At 37.4% G+C, this 14,404-nt stretch overlaps 1 protein-coding gene across 1 annotated transcript in view; it reads left to right on the top strand.

Annotated features, from left to right (window-relative positions):
• LOC141507547 (NACHT, LRR and PYD domains-containing protein 12-like) overlaps positions 1–14,404 on the top strand; it is a 122,086-nt gene that overhangs the window by 44,246 nt on the left and 63,436 nt on the right. Inside the window, exons 7-11 of the mRNA XM_074215302.1 lie at positions 1,127–1,296; positions 1,414–1,654; positions 8,412–8,502; positions 9,892–10,062; positions 12,922–13,023. Of these exons, the coding sequence (XP_074071403.1) occupies positions 1,127–1,296; positions 1,414–1,654; positions 8,412–8,502; positions 9,892–10,062; positions 12,922–13,023 (775 nt within the window). The remainder of the gene's footprint in view (positions 1–1,126; positions 1,297–1,413; positions 1,655–8,411; positions 8,503–9,891; positions 10,063–12,921; positions 13,024–14,404) is intronic.

The following is a 14,404-nucleotide window of genomic DNA, read 5'->3' as shown; positions in this document are numbered from 1 at the left end:
GAAAATGTCAGACAAACTCAGATAATAGTTCCCTAATATTATAGAAAAGGCTAGACAAATATTTTCCCTTATACATTCCTCACTCAAACAATGTGGACCCAAATTCCTTTGGGAATTAGGGTCATCTAGAACTGCTTCAGAGCTAGAAGGAGACATCAAAGCCTTTATCAAGACCCATTTGAAAGGGAATGGAATGTATAAGGAACTTCATTAGGCAGCAGCAGTCAAAGGTTGTTGACTGTCAGATTTGAGTAGAGGCTGCTTTCTATTTGAGGTTACCATTGGAGATGCTCTGCTTGTAGCCTGGAGGAAACAAATCTCAGAAAAAGATTAAACTACCAAAAAAAAAAAAAAACAAAGAAGATCAATTAACAGGGCCAGTAGGGGTGAGTAAAGAGAAAAGCTAGAAGTCTCAGGAAGAAGGACTTAGGACAATTAGCAATTCTGGGGCCTGGTCTGTGCTGGTGAGTCCTGTGTTAGACAATGCTCCTCTCTCACCTTAGTGTTACTGATCTTTCCTGCCAACCTTCTAAGTTATCTTGAGCGAGAAGACAGAAGTGGGTTCCGTCACTTTAGAATTTATTTAGTCATGATTTAAAGATATTTGGAGTGGTTTTGGGGAAAACTCATGTAACTCCCCATCATCTTGTCTCAGACCCTTCAAATACTATCTACACAGTGCTTCCTTAGCCAAACACAAAAGGTCTTGGATATTATTAACTCAAAAGTAGAACAAGAATTAATACCTGAACTTTTTCTTCAGAATTGTTTTTAAAAATACTTAATTGCAATAGACCTGGTTATTTATTTTTCCCTTATATAACATGTTTGGCAAACTAAAACCCAGGAAATTAAATCAGAGTGGAGGAGAATGGGCAGTAGCTTTGGAAAAATGCATTTTATTTGTGATTCTTATTTTATTTCTTTTTTTTTTATTTTTTCCTTTACATCACATACATTTCCCAAAACTGCCCTCTGATGGTCATGTAATAAATATTTTTAATGATTTTAACTTTTTATTCATATTTTAATGAAAAGTAAATGAAAAGTAGAGAATATTTCCACATGCAAAATAAACCAGATAAAAGAATCTTTAAAATGAACATTTTTGGCCTCTAATTGGGAGTGCGAGCCGGGGCTATTTCTGGAGCTGGCGCGCTCCAAGAGGGCATCCGCATCTGCAGCGCGCGGCGGCGGCGGCGGCGGGAGCCCGAGCGGGCAAGCTCGGCGAGGTCACTGGCTCGCAGTCTGCGCTGCCCCCGCGGCCCGGAGCTACGCACCCGGCCGGCCCGCTCCGTACCCCATCTCCCTACCCTTTACCACCTCTCATTAGAGAAGGGGGAAGAGGAGTGAATCTAGTTCAAAGAGAAAGACGGGTCTGAGAAGAGAGGTCGGGGTCGACCCCGAAAACAGCCTCCGAAGAAACCCAGTGAGGCCCCAACTCCCAAGAGACCTGGGGCAGACCAGAAGGCAGTAAGAACAAGGGGGCTGCCAAAGGCTGGAAAGCCACCAGGGAGGAAACCAAGAGGTAGACCCAAAAAGCTGGAGAAAGAAGAAGAGGAGGGCATCTCCCAGGAGTCTTCCGAGGAGGAGCAGTCATCAAGTCTGCTTGTATCTCGCTACCTCATTCCCCTTGATGATGATGATGACAACAGTAGCGGCCCTTTCATTCTGGGACTAGACAGAAAAATGTTGATCTTTAAATCCCCATTTTTCTTCCCTCACCTTAACTTTCCCCCAATCTGTCCTTTCTGGTTCTACTGGTCAGAGATAACAGCTCTACCAGTGAAGAGCCCTTTCCATCCACACATTGGACAAATTCATACTAACCCTAGCCACCCTTTATGGGATAGTGCTGCCCTGGGTAGAGTGCACCTTCTAGGGGCGCTCCCCTGCTTCCCTCCCCCACCTCCCACTTCATCCATCCATAGATCCACTCCCCTTTTCCCCAGGTTTGGGATTTTTTTTGTACTCCTCCCTGACAGAGCTAACCTTTTGACTTAGCTGCCAACACTTGTTTGTCTCTGCACCCTTCCCCCACCGCTACCCTGGGTTCAGGGTTCCCGTTTTCCTGTCTCCCCCACCCCAATTCAAAAGGGTTTGAGAGGGAAGGATCTTGAAGCTCAGCTTCAAACAACTTCTGGGGATCTGTACCCCTATTACTCCTTCCTGTCTTTTACTCGGTAAAGATTGGTCCCAAGGGTGCAGGCCCCTTCCCCACACACACACACACATACACACGCTGGCATATCCTGAGCATCAAACTGGAATGGGGCTGGGCTGGAGCCTAGGGGGTCAGGCACTAATTGTGAAATAGCTAAAGGGAAGGGCTATGCAGCCTGTGAGTCATCTGGTTCCTTGCTGCTCAGGAGACTAGGAGAAAGGGGACTTGACAATCCTATGTATTTCCCCCAATCCTGGGCTGGCCTTACTTGGCCTGTGATTTTTGCCTTTGGAATGCATGTTTTGCAAGGATGTTTCTTCCCCAGCCTCTCCCCAGCCCCTCATCCCTCCTTTCATTCCCCCCTCCCCCCAGGAGCTGGTTACATTTTCCCTCCATTCACAATCTACCTCTGAACACATTTTGTTGTTTTCTTTTTTAAACTGTTTGGTTCTTACATTCTGAGGCTTCTAGACCCTCAGTCATACAGTTTTGTTGGTTTTCATTCATGTTCACCTGCCTTTATTCACCCTGCTCATCCTCCCCAAATCATCACAAGGAGGCCTAGTTTACTAAAAAGTGACATTTTGGGGGAGGTGGTCCCCAGGGGAGCTACTTCTATCAGTTTACTCCTTTGGAAATCTTCAAGTTGGGAGGGTTAAGGGAAGGAGGTCCAGCTGAAGTGGGGGAAGGGGTGGTTCCAGACTGTCATGAGGCCCCCCCACTCTGAGTTCCTATTTGCAGTTACTTGAATAAAAATAAATTCCTTTTTTTCTGAAAAAAAATAAAATAAAATGAACATTTTACTTTTTGTTCTTAATAATCTGCAATAAATTCAAAAGGTTACTTTAAAATTGTCTTGATTACTGAACTTCCTTCTCTTCATTCTGTCTTTGATGTTCTTGTAACAGTGGATCTCTCAGTCAAAGGGTATAGATATTTTAAACATTTGTTAGCATCATTCCAAAACAGCTTTCCCAAAAAGTCATACCAATTCTCTCAAACAGAAAATTAATGAGGCTATCTGACAATAATTCTCAAACAATGACTTTTCCTAACTTTGTCTCTTTTTTTTTTGCTAATTGGCCTGTGTTTTACTCTGCAATTCTCTTCTTAGTAGTAATTTATAAGTCTTTCAAATGGTTATTAGAGATTTGTAATTTCTCATTTGAAGGTTGTTTTTTTCATCTTTTGACTACATCAACCTTTGAATAATGACAAATTCTATAATTCTGCCAGTTTACCAATTATATATCTTGGATATTAGTCCAAGATCAGAAATTTGCTATCAAAAAAGAACAACACAAAGCAAAATAATAATAATTCCAAAGTCTTCCTTTCTTATCATTACTGAGGGGGGTCCAGCACATAGGCATCTTGTGAAACAATTTCATGGACTCAGACAAGGTAACTTTAATACAGGAATGCTGGGTTAAAGCAGGCTAGGTAGGGATTCTAGCATGGGGGTAAGTGGGTAGGTTCCTTAAAAAAAGGAGAAGTAAACAAAAGTGTTTTTACAGGAACAAGGATCAAGTTAGGGGGTGTTTGGAATTTGAACTCTTGAGTGACTTCAGATTGATGAATACATGTTTGTTATGATGCACAAGACTTGCAAAGTAGTTATTCAAAACATTTTTTCCCCAGAGCTTAAATGTGGTGCTTCAATGAACTCAGAGTTGATGGGGTCTCATCAGTGCCATTACTACTGTTCATATAAATCTTTTCAATTTCATGTGATGAAAAGTATATAAGTATTTTCTCCATTCATAGTTAACTAAAGTTTTAAAACTCATTCTCTTCTTTTTTCCCCCTTATGAATTTGAATATTAAGAACAAATTTTGAGCTAATTATGATATGGGTTGAAATGTTTTATAAGCCTAATTTCTGCCAAAATGCTTTCCAGTTCTACCAGCAATTTTTGTTGATATTTCAAGTTTCTCTGTGAGAAATTTATGTTTTGGGGGAGGCTAGGTGGCACAGTGGATAGAGCACGAGTCCTGAAGTCAGGAGTACCTGAGTTCAAATCCGGCCTCAGACACTTAATAATATTTACCTAGCTGTGTGGCCTTGGGCAAGCCACTTAACCCCACCTGCCTTGCAAAAACCTTAAAAAAAGAGAGAGAGAGAAATTTATGTTTTCATATCAATTAAGACTATTTATTGAATTTAATTGTTTCTTATTCCTCCTTAAGTCAATCTATTGCTATAATTTCCAATTATTTTAATTAGCACTAGTTTTGATAATGCTTGCCTAAAAATATAATTTGAGGTCCAAAATGCTTTTCTGTGGAAGAGACTGACCATTATTAAAGAAACTACATTCATTCCACTGAAAAGATGAGAAAGGACAGTGGTCATAAAATGAATGTCTTATTAGCATTCCCCAGAAAAAGACAGGAAAAAAATTAATTTCAGAAAAGTGAATTAACCCCTTTCTCTCTGATTATGTTTTCTCCTACAGGTTTCAGTCTTGTTATCTTAGCATTACATATTCCCAGAATCTCTTAACATTTTCCAGAGAGACACAAAGTGAATTAATCACTATTCTTCTTATATTTACTCCTACAGTTTGGAGACTTGTGATCTTACCCCTAGAAATTTCCAAAATTTATTCTCTGCTATCAGTAGCAATGAAAGCCTGAAAAATCTGGATCTGAGTAGAAATTCCTTTGAGGAGAGAGGAATAGAACTTCTGTGTCAAGCCTTGGGAAGCCAAAACTGCAAGATAGAAGAACTGAGGTGAGTTCCCATATGTTACCTTTGCAGATGTCCTGCTTGGGATCAATCAGAGACAGGAATGCATAATGAATAGAGAGCAGGGCCAAGCAGGGAATGGAGACTGAGCATTGTTATCCAGGTTGAGGATTCATGAGTTAAAAGAAAGAAGGAACAAAAAAAGAAGGCAGGAAAGAGGGAGTTGAACTGGCTAATTGTATGCCCAGAGGGGCAGTGACTACTACACAAAGTTAGTTATTTGACTTTCCTTCTGGAAGAGGACTCCCATCAGGAAAGTGATTCCATGACTTGCAAGTGGATTGGATTTAAATGAGAAAGGAATGTGCTAATTCAACAGCTTTACTTTCTCCTCTGGAGTCCTCTGGTTCTGGTGGCCAGATAGAGGAGAAATGGAGATGACCCCAGATGCAATGACCTTTTTAAGGTAAGGTTTTAACCAGTTCTCAATTTGACTGTTGCATGGTCCATTCTATTTCTGCTAGATAGAAAAGAAAGGAAGCAAAGAATGGTCTCTTTTACTTAGACCCCCCCCCAAAAAAAAAAAAACAATCTATATGTATGGGGAAGGCCCTCAATGTTTCTGGACCAAAAATAAAAATATTATTTACACTTACTCTGAGTCAAGCATAGTCCAAACAATATCGTGGGACTTGTCTGAAACCTGTTGGTCTCTCAATGAAAGCCAGAATGATTTGGGACCTGTAAACCCAATCTATCTTGCCTGGTTTCAGTGATCAAAATTTATATTCCTTTGAGCAGATTACCTGCAGGTGAAGGGTGTGATTAATATATGTAGCCAGAAAGAAGAAAATGAAGAAAGATAAGCAAAGAAGAAAAGGAAGAAGGAAGGGAGGGGGGAAGGGAAGGAGGGAGCTGTGTTTCAGTGGGGTCCATAGGTTATTTGCCCTTCATTCTCAACAAGGACCCTGACAGGGCTATGATGCCATGAAATGCAAAAGATTTGGACTGAAATGAGAGAAGGCTGTGCAAAGTCACCAGACTCACTCTCTCTTCCAGACCCTTCTTGGTCAAGGGCAAGATATAGGTTAGGAAGAAGTAAGATGGCACAGAAGACTTCGAACTTTTTAAGCTAAGAATTATCCCAGGATTCATTTGTACTGAGGCAATACCCATTCAATGATTAAGGCAAAGAAAGAATCAGTCAAAGTGGTCTCTTTTACCTAGTCAGAAAACAGAAAAACAATACAGGTGAGGACCCTCAGGGTTTTTTGCCTCAAAGAATGATGATAGAGAATTTGAGAATATCCTGAATCCCCCCTTTCATGATCCATGAATTGGTAGAGTAGAAGTGAAAATAAAGAGTAGTAGAGACCCAGAGAGCCAAAATATTGAGGAAATAAAAAAAAAAAAAGAAAAAGGTATAAGATGAAAGCAGGCTTGGAAATTTCAGATCATTAATTCCAGAGATCACAATAGATGAGGCATAGATCAGGACATTCTCAAGGTAAAGTTAAAGAGATCAGTATGAGAGAGTGGACAGTAAGGGATAGGACTTGTACAAAAATAATTGGGGCTTCAGAATCATTAGTTTAAGAAGAGTATAATGGATTGAGTATAAGCAAACCATTGAGACCTGAGTGCAGGCAGACTATCAGGGCTATAGCGAGATGTCCTAAGGGAGACAGGTGCTTATTAAAGCGTGCAAAACTCTTCCTTGAGGGCCAGCTTCAGGACATCACGTCGTGTTCTGTGAGGCCCAGGTGCCCACTACTCAGGAAATTGAGTCTTGTAGAAGATTGAGAATAAGTGCAAGAGTATAGGTAAGAATAAAAATGGTTGGGGCAGTGAATAGAGCACCAGCCTTGGAGTCAGGAGTACCTGGATTCAAATCCGACCTCAGATACTTAATAATTACCTAGCCATGTGGCCTTGGGCAAGCCACTTAACCCCATTGCCTTGAAAAAAATCTAAAAAAAAAGAGTAAAAATAATAAAAAAAAAGAGTAAAAAGAGAGTAAAAAAAATCTAAAAAAGAGTAAAAATGGTTGCTTAAACAATGCAGAAGGTCCTGAAGTGAAGACAGATCAAGGTCTGGATCTGAGGCTCATATAAGACTAGGAAGAAACTAGGATGAAGATAAGGCAGGAGGCAGTTAGCCTGGATCTGAATTGATACAGATCTGAAGAGTTTCTTGAACAAAGAGGTCACAAGCAGGAGTCCTGAATCCAGGACTGATGCAAGATTTTCCTGAAAAGATCTTGGAGTGAAGTCAAAGGTAGGAGTTGGGTAACTTACTGGGGAGTCTCAGAAGTGACAATACCCATGTCAAGAGTAGTGGATAGGGGCTAACACAGTACTCCATGGGCATAGGAGGAAGCTCATTCCTGCCATGGGGAGATCAGTTCTGTAGAAGCATGGAAACAGGAAAATGAATGTCTTTTCAAGAATATAGTTGGGGTAGCTTAGGTGGTACAGTGAATAGACCACTGACCCAGGAGTTAAGAGGACTGGAGTTCAAATCTGGTCTCAGACACATAATATTTAGCTGTGTGACCTTAGGCAAGTCCTTTAAACCCTTTGTTTTGCAAAATCAAAAGAATAAAACAAAACAAAAAACAAAAATGTCAACAAGTCCATTTGATAGGACTAATTTATAATATACAGCAATAAGAAATGATACCAGAAAGAGGAAAAAAAGCCAAATTCTGGAACTGATTTTTTTTTTGCAAGGCAATGGGGCTAAGTGGCTTGCCCAAGGCTACACGGCTAGGTAATTATTGAGTGTCTGAGGTCAGATTTGAACTCAGGTACTCCTGACTCCAGAGCCAGTGCTCTATCCACTGCGCCACCTAGTTGTCCCTTGGAAATGATTTTTAACAGGCCAAGGAAATAGTGTTTAGTCATTAAAATTTTTTTGGTAGGGTTGACATCGGTTTAAGAGGTAAAAAACCAGAAGTAGAGAATCCAATTAGTAGGCTACTGCAGTAATCCATGTAAATGTTGTGAATGCCTGAAACAGAACTGTAGGAGTAAAGTTACAAGAATGTAGGTGAAAGATGTTATAGAGGTAAATTCAACAAGAGGGAGAATGAGGTATAGAATGGAAGTTTTCCCTATTAGAATTGTCTTCTGTTGTCATGGAGAATGTTCAAATTAAATCCAAAAAGAAGAGGGGTTTCCCATAGAGACAAATCCTTTGAATATTTCTTTTTGAGGTGGCATCCTATTAATCAGCATCAATCCCTAGAAGCCTACAGAGGGTCAGTGAGATACATATTCACTCTAAAATGTTTGACCTAATAATCCACTTTGAAAAAGTCAAGTGGATAAAGGCTGGGAAAGTATAAATGTTCAGAAATCACAAGGAAGACACTATGATTGAACAGGGAATAAACAGGAAAAATCATTTTCAGAAAGTGATATTTTATTTGGGTTTTGGGATAGATTGTAACCCATTCATGTATCTCCAGATATCTTTCATTACTTCCCATGTTGACTTCATCTATAGAGATCTTGATAATTCTTTTGATTCCTTCAATTATTTTCCTTTTAGCATCGTCATCCTCTCTTGAAAATCCCTTGGCATTCTTCTCTGGGGGACTCCGGGACTCATGTCGAACAATTTCTCTAAGTGGACCACCTGGGTATACAATATTCTTAACTACAGGGACCTCTTCAGCATCACTTAAGTTTCATGTTGATTTGATGAAACCTTAAAAGTACCATTACCCCCTACTAAGCAGGCAAAATAAATTCTCTTAAGTACAAGTATGATTATGGTACTTCTCAGTTCAAGAACCTTCTATGGGTCCTTATCCAAATATTCAAATTGGATTTTTTTATCTGAACCTAGTTATGCCTAGGGCAAAACAAGTATCCAAGCTGTGTGACCCTGAGCATGTCATTTGTTCCCGTTTGCCACAGTTCCACACCCATACAATGAACTGAAGTAGGAAATGGCAAACGATTCCTGTATCTCTGACAAGAAAACCCCAAATGCAGGACCCTGAAGAGTCAGGCACAATTGAAAAATTACTTAACAACAAGGAATAAATATAATCCTTTTTCTGTGTGACAGCCCTTGAAATGCTTGAAGATCACTATCATATGGCACCAAGCTGTCTCTTCTCCTGACTGAGCATTGCTATTTTCTTCAACAAAACCTTTTGTTTTATTTGTAAAGTCAGTTATTTAACCCACGATTGAATTTATATTACTACACCACAAGTTCAGAGTGATATTCCAGCCTGAGAAGATATTTTTGGATCCTAACAATGTCTGCTTTTTCCATCCATATCATCTTCATATTATTAAAGAAATCTATGTCTCTGTCCAAGACATTGACTGAATATTAAGCAGGTGTTTTTTTTTTTATTGGCACTATTTAAAAATTCTCCTCTATTCTAAGGTTCCTTATCTAATTCTCTTCCTTTGTTTTTAACATTACCTTGAATATTCAGGACCCATATATATTTTGAACTTATTATGTCATATATTGTAGATTTTTGCAGGGCAAATGGGGTTAAGTGGCTTGTCCATGGCCACACAGCTAGGTAATTATTAAGTGTCTGAGGCTGGATTTGAACCCAGGTACTCCTGACTCCACTACACCACCTAGCCGCCCCGACATATATTGTAAATTATGGTCTAAACTTAATTTCAGCTAAAATGCTTTCCAGTTTTGACAGTTGTTTTTAATAAAAGGAGGTCTTTTGTGAGTAATTTACGTTCTTATGTCTATTGAACCCTATTGACTTTAGTTATTTCTGATTCTTATTTAATTTAATCTGTTGTTATACTTTTGTATTTTTTTTAACTAGTACTAAATGGTTTTGATGATTTTTGCCATCTAGGATAATTTGAGGTCTAAAAAGGTTGTTCTCTGGTATAGTCTATTTTTAAACAGACTACATTCATGCCACTGAAAAGGAGATGGCATGTATATTTAGCATTGTGCAGAGAAAGAATGGAAGTGAATTAATCTCAGAAAATTTAATTGATCATTTTTCTTATTATTATGTTTCCCCCTACAGTTTGTCAAATTGCTTTCTTATCCCTACATATTTCCAGAATCTCTTCTTTGCTCTTCTTAACAATCAAAGCCTGAAAAACCTGGATCTGAGTAGAAATTCCTTTGAGGAGACAGGAATAGAATTTCTGGATAAAGACTTGGAAGACCAAAACTGCAAGATAGAGGAACAGAGGTGAGTTCCCACAAGATACCTTTATAGATGTTCTACTTGGCATCAGGGACAGGAGTACATTAGGAAGAGAGAGAATAAATCCACAGGGAATGAAAATAGGCTGCCTAATCTAAGTTTAGAGTTCATCATCTTATACCCTTCTCCCTCTCACTATGCTTTGAAGAGTAATATGACAGGAAAAATTGGTTTGCTAAGGGAATACAGTCTTTCTCTAACAATTTTATCCCATCTATATGAAGAACTCCCAAATCCTAGTGTCTGAATATCCTATAAGCATGTCAAACTCATCTTGTTTAAATAGAACACGTTATGTTTTCAATACAACCCACATCTCCTCTTGACTTCCCTATTATATAGCTTGATTTCTTGATTTCTCACTTTATTATCCCATACATTTAATTTATTGCAAATTTTGTAATTTCCTCTTTCAAAAAAAATTTTGTCTGTTTCTTTACTTTGTACATACAACTACTCTCCAAGTTCAGAGCCTCATCATCTTAAACCTTCACTTATTGCAATACCCTACACACTGATTTCCTTACCTCAAGATCACAGATCCATTTGACAAGAATAATTTATAAAAGGAAGTTCCAGGAAATGATGCTGAAAAGAAAAGCAGAGACTGGATTTTGGATGTGATATTGCCAGGTCAAAGTAATTGTGTTTTATCACAGAGTTAAACTGGAAATTATTTGTTACAGTTGATTGTGATATTCCTTTCCCCACTCTCCTTGCTGCTTTTATAGACCCTGTTCAGAATTTCAGTGTCCCAATCACACTGTAATATCTAAAATCCAGCATGTTGTTTCATATTTTACCTGATTGGGCTTTATCTACTGCTCTTGAAAATTGTGTCTTCATAAAACCCCAAAGCAGTTGAGCTCTTTTGGTTGCCATATCATACTATCCATGCATCCTGAACTTCAAATCTCCTAAAAGACCCAGATCTCTTTCAAATAAACTGTTTTCTAAGCATATCTTTATAGTTATATCGCATGATCAAATCAGATAACATACACAGAACATTTCACAGACCTTAAAGCATTCTATAAAATGTTGTCATTTTAAAATTTTATTTGTAAAGTCTTTTTAAGTCATATTTGAATTTATCTTAATTTCTATTAAATCTTATCTTAGTATATTCAGAGCAATATTCTAGTCTGACAAGGTACTTTTGGATTCTAACATTCTCTGCTTTTTTTCTATTCAAGTATTATATTATCTAAACATTTCATAAAGGTGACACCTATGTCTCTGTCCAAGCCATGGATCAAATGATAAACAACACAGGATCATAAACAACTCTCTAGAGCAATACCCTGGAGACCTTCCATATTGTCATAGAAGCATTAATGATTATACTTTGAGTCTTCTACTTCACCCTTTTTTATATCTAAATTTTGCTGTTGCTTAATCCACTTATCTCCATAGCTTGTATCATGAGGCTTGTATCAAACAGCTTGCTAAAGTCTAGGTGAAACTTTGCTTGCTGAAGTGGTGCTGGCTCATTGTGATCACTGCTTCCATTTTTGTTTCTTTATGGTGATCTCAATAAAATATTCTAAATTTTTTCTTGTAATATATAACCAGCAGTGGATATCTGGGCCAAGGGCATAAATATTCAAGGTCAAAATAGAGAGGGTGGGAGGGAGGGAGGAAGGAGAGAAAGAGGGAGGGAGGAGAGAGGGAAGGAGGGAAGGAAGGAAGGAAGGAAGGAAGGAAGGAAGGAAGGAAGGAAGGAAGGAAGGAAGGAAGGAAGGAAGGAAGGAAGAAGGAAAAAAGAATCAGATTAGAAACATTGGTTTGCATCATGACAAAATGACTTCTGTAGCAGACCAGTTCCCCACCTCTCCAACATTGACTTTTCCTGTCTTTTGTCATTTTTGATAATTTGCTTCAGAATTGTTTACTCTGCATTTCTCTTATTAGTGGTAACTTGATAGGAGTGTTTGTATAATTATTAGAGCTTGTGGTTTTTCTTTTGAAGACTTTCTTCATCTCCTTTTACTAATTCTGAGCAATGACTTAAATCATATAATTCTGTTCTTCCCCATATATGTATACATATATATATATACATATACATATCAGATTTTAATCCTATTTAATAGATTTTCTGCCAAAAACTAAACTAAACATTTACTCAGTGTCAACCCTTATCATATTTTTAGTTTTGTCCATGCAAAAACTTTTTAATTTCATGTAATGAATTTGAGTTATTTTCACTTTTGTTAATGCCACTATCTTTCTTTCCTATTCATAATTGTCTAAGATCCCTGATCTGATTCTTTTCTTTCTTTTTTTAATATTACCTTGAATATTTGGGCCTCATATATATATGTATGTGTGTGTACATATATATATATATATATATATATATATATTAACTAATCATAGCATATATTGTAAATTTTGGTCCAAACTTAATTTCTGCCAAAATGTTTTCCAGTTTTCAGCATTTTTTAAAATATAAGTATCTCTTCTTTAAGCAATTTCTTTTTTGTGACTATAAAATATTAATTGTTGAGGTTAATCATTTTTCATTTTTCTAAATTAATCTGTTGTTTTGGAATACTTTTCTTTTTTTAACTAGTATTAAATGGTTTTGATGATTCTTGACTTCTAATATAATTTAAAATAAAAAATGCTGTTATCTGGAAGAGAGTGATCATTATTAAAGTCCATTCAATCCACTGAAAGGAGTTGACAAAGCAAAGTGATCATAAAGTGGATGTGTTCTTAGAAATTAATCACATCAAATTGAACTAACAACTTTCTCTCTGATTATATATTTTCCTACAGTTTGGTGTGTTGTGATACTGCCACTATGTAATACCCGAATCTCTTCTCTCCTTTCAGTTACAATGAGAGGCTGAATTTGTTTGAAAATTCATATAAAGGGATGAGACTAGAATTGTTTAAGGCCTTGGAAAATCCAAACTGCAAATTAGAGAAACTGAGGTAAGTTCCCATAGGTTACCTTTGTACCTGTTCTACTTGCCATCAGGGACAGGAGTATATTGGGAAGAGTAACACCAACCAGAGAATGGAGGGTAGAAATTGGTTGCCTAATTCAGGCTCAGGGTCCATAGTCTTATAACCTTCTCCTTTGTACTATGCCCTGAGGAGTAACATGACAGGGAAAAATTAGTTTGATAAGGGAATACTTCTTTAGTCTCTAACAGCCAATTATACCACCTATGGACATGACTTCCAAATCTACATTATCAGTCTTAGTTTCTGGATAACATGTAAACATGTCAAACTCAACTTGGATAAATAGTCTCCCTGTTTACCCTTCTTTGATAGAGATCCCAATTTCTTTTCCTATTCATTTTCAGAACCACCCTCACCATAAAGTCTTTCTTGATTATCTCAGGTGTTATTACCCTCTTCAGAAAAATTCACTTGTATCTCTTTTGCCTCTACCTACCTGTTTATACATTATCTCCCTTGATAGGATGCAAATTCCTTTAAGGTCTCAATGATTCCCCTTGTGTCTTTGTTTCCTCAGTATGTAGTGCTCTACCTGGTATATATTAGGTATTTAGTAATTGTTTACCGAATTATAGCAATACATTCTAATAAGTGGAAGCTAAATAGTTTTGAGAGCGGCTTAGGAAGAAGAGCTAATTAGAAATAATTGCTCTAATTGAAAATATCTTGAGTCAAAATAGAAAGTGACATTAATCCCTAATTTTTTTTTCTCAAATTGTGTTCTTAAAAATACTTAATCAATTTTGACTTCATTGTTACTCTTTCCTTCTCTTGTATTTGAGAAAATAAATGCCAAAAAAGGAAATCAGAAAAAAGGGACTGAGAAGTGATTTTTGGAATAGTACATATTTTTTCTGTTTAAATTTTTTTGTTTCTTTTAATATCACCTTCATTTTCTAGCATATTCTCTTCTTCATCTCCTTCCCAGAAAGTTATCTTATATAACAAATATTTGTTAGAGAAAAAAAGTTACCTGAGACAATCTGTACTTAAATAAAGTCTCATATCTAATATATTGTTCCACATCCGTATTCCTCCCACCTTCAAAAAACAGAAGGGCTTTGACCTTACCCTCCACATAGGACAAACCAAATGGATGAAATATATAAGTAAACAAGATTTGGATTGGCACTTGAATGGAAAACCTCAGCCATTTTTTGACTTATCTGTGACAAACAGTACAAATGGAATTTCAACTGGGTTTGTAATTGAAAAGGAGGTGTTGTATGACCTGGATTGCCTTCAGTAAACTTCAAGGCTTTTCTTACTCAAAGATTGCCATGCACAGAGAGATCCATCTCTTAAATTCTAAAATTGTATAGCTATTAATGCAGAGTAGTTGGAG

Source organism: Macrotis lagotis, chromosome 1, assembly GCF_037893015.1.
Source record: "Macrotis lagotis isolate mMagLag1 chromosome 1, bilby.v1.9.chrom.fasta, whole genome shotgun sequence".
NCBI lineage: Eukaryota > Metazoa > Chordata > Mammalia > Peramelemorphia > Peramelidae > Macrotis > Macrotis lagotis.
This window is presented reverse-complemented; position numbering and strand designations above follow the sequence as displayed.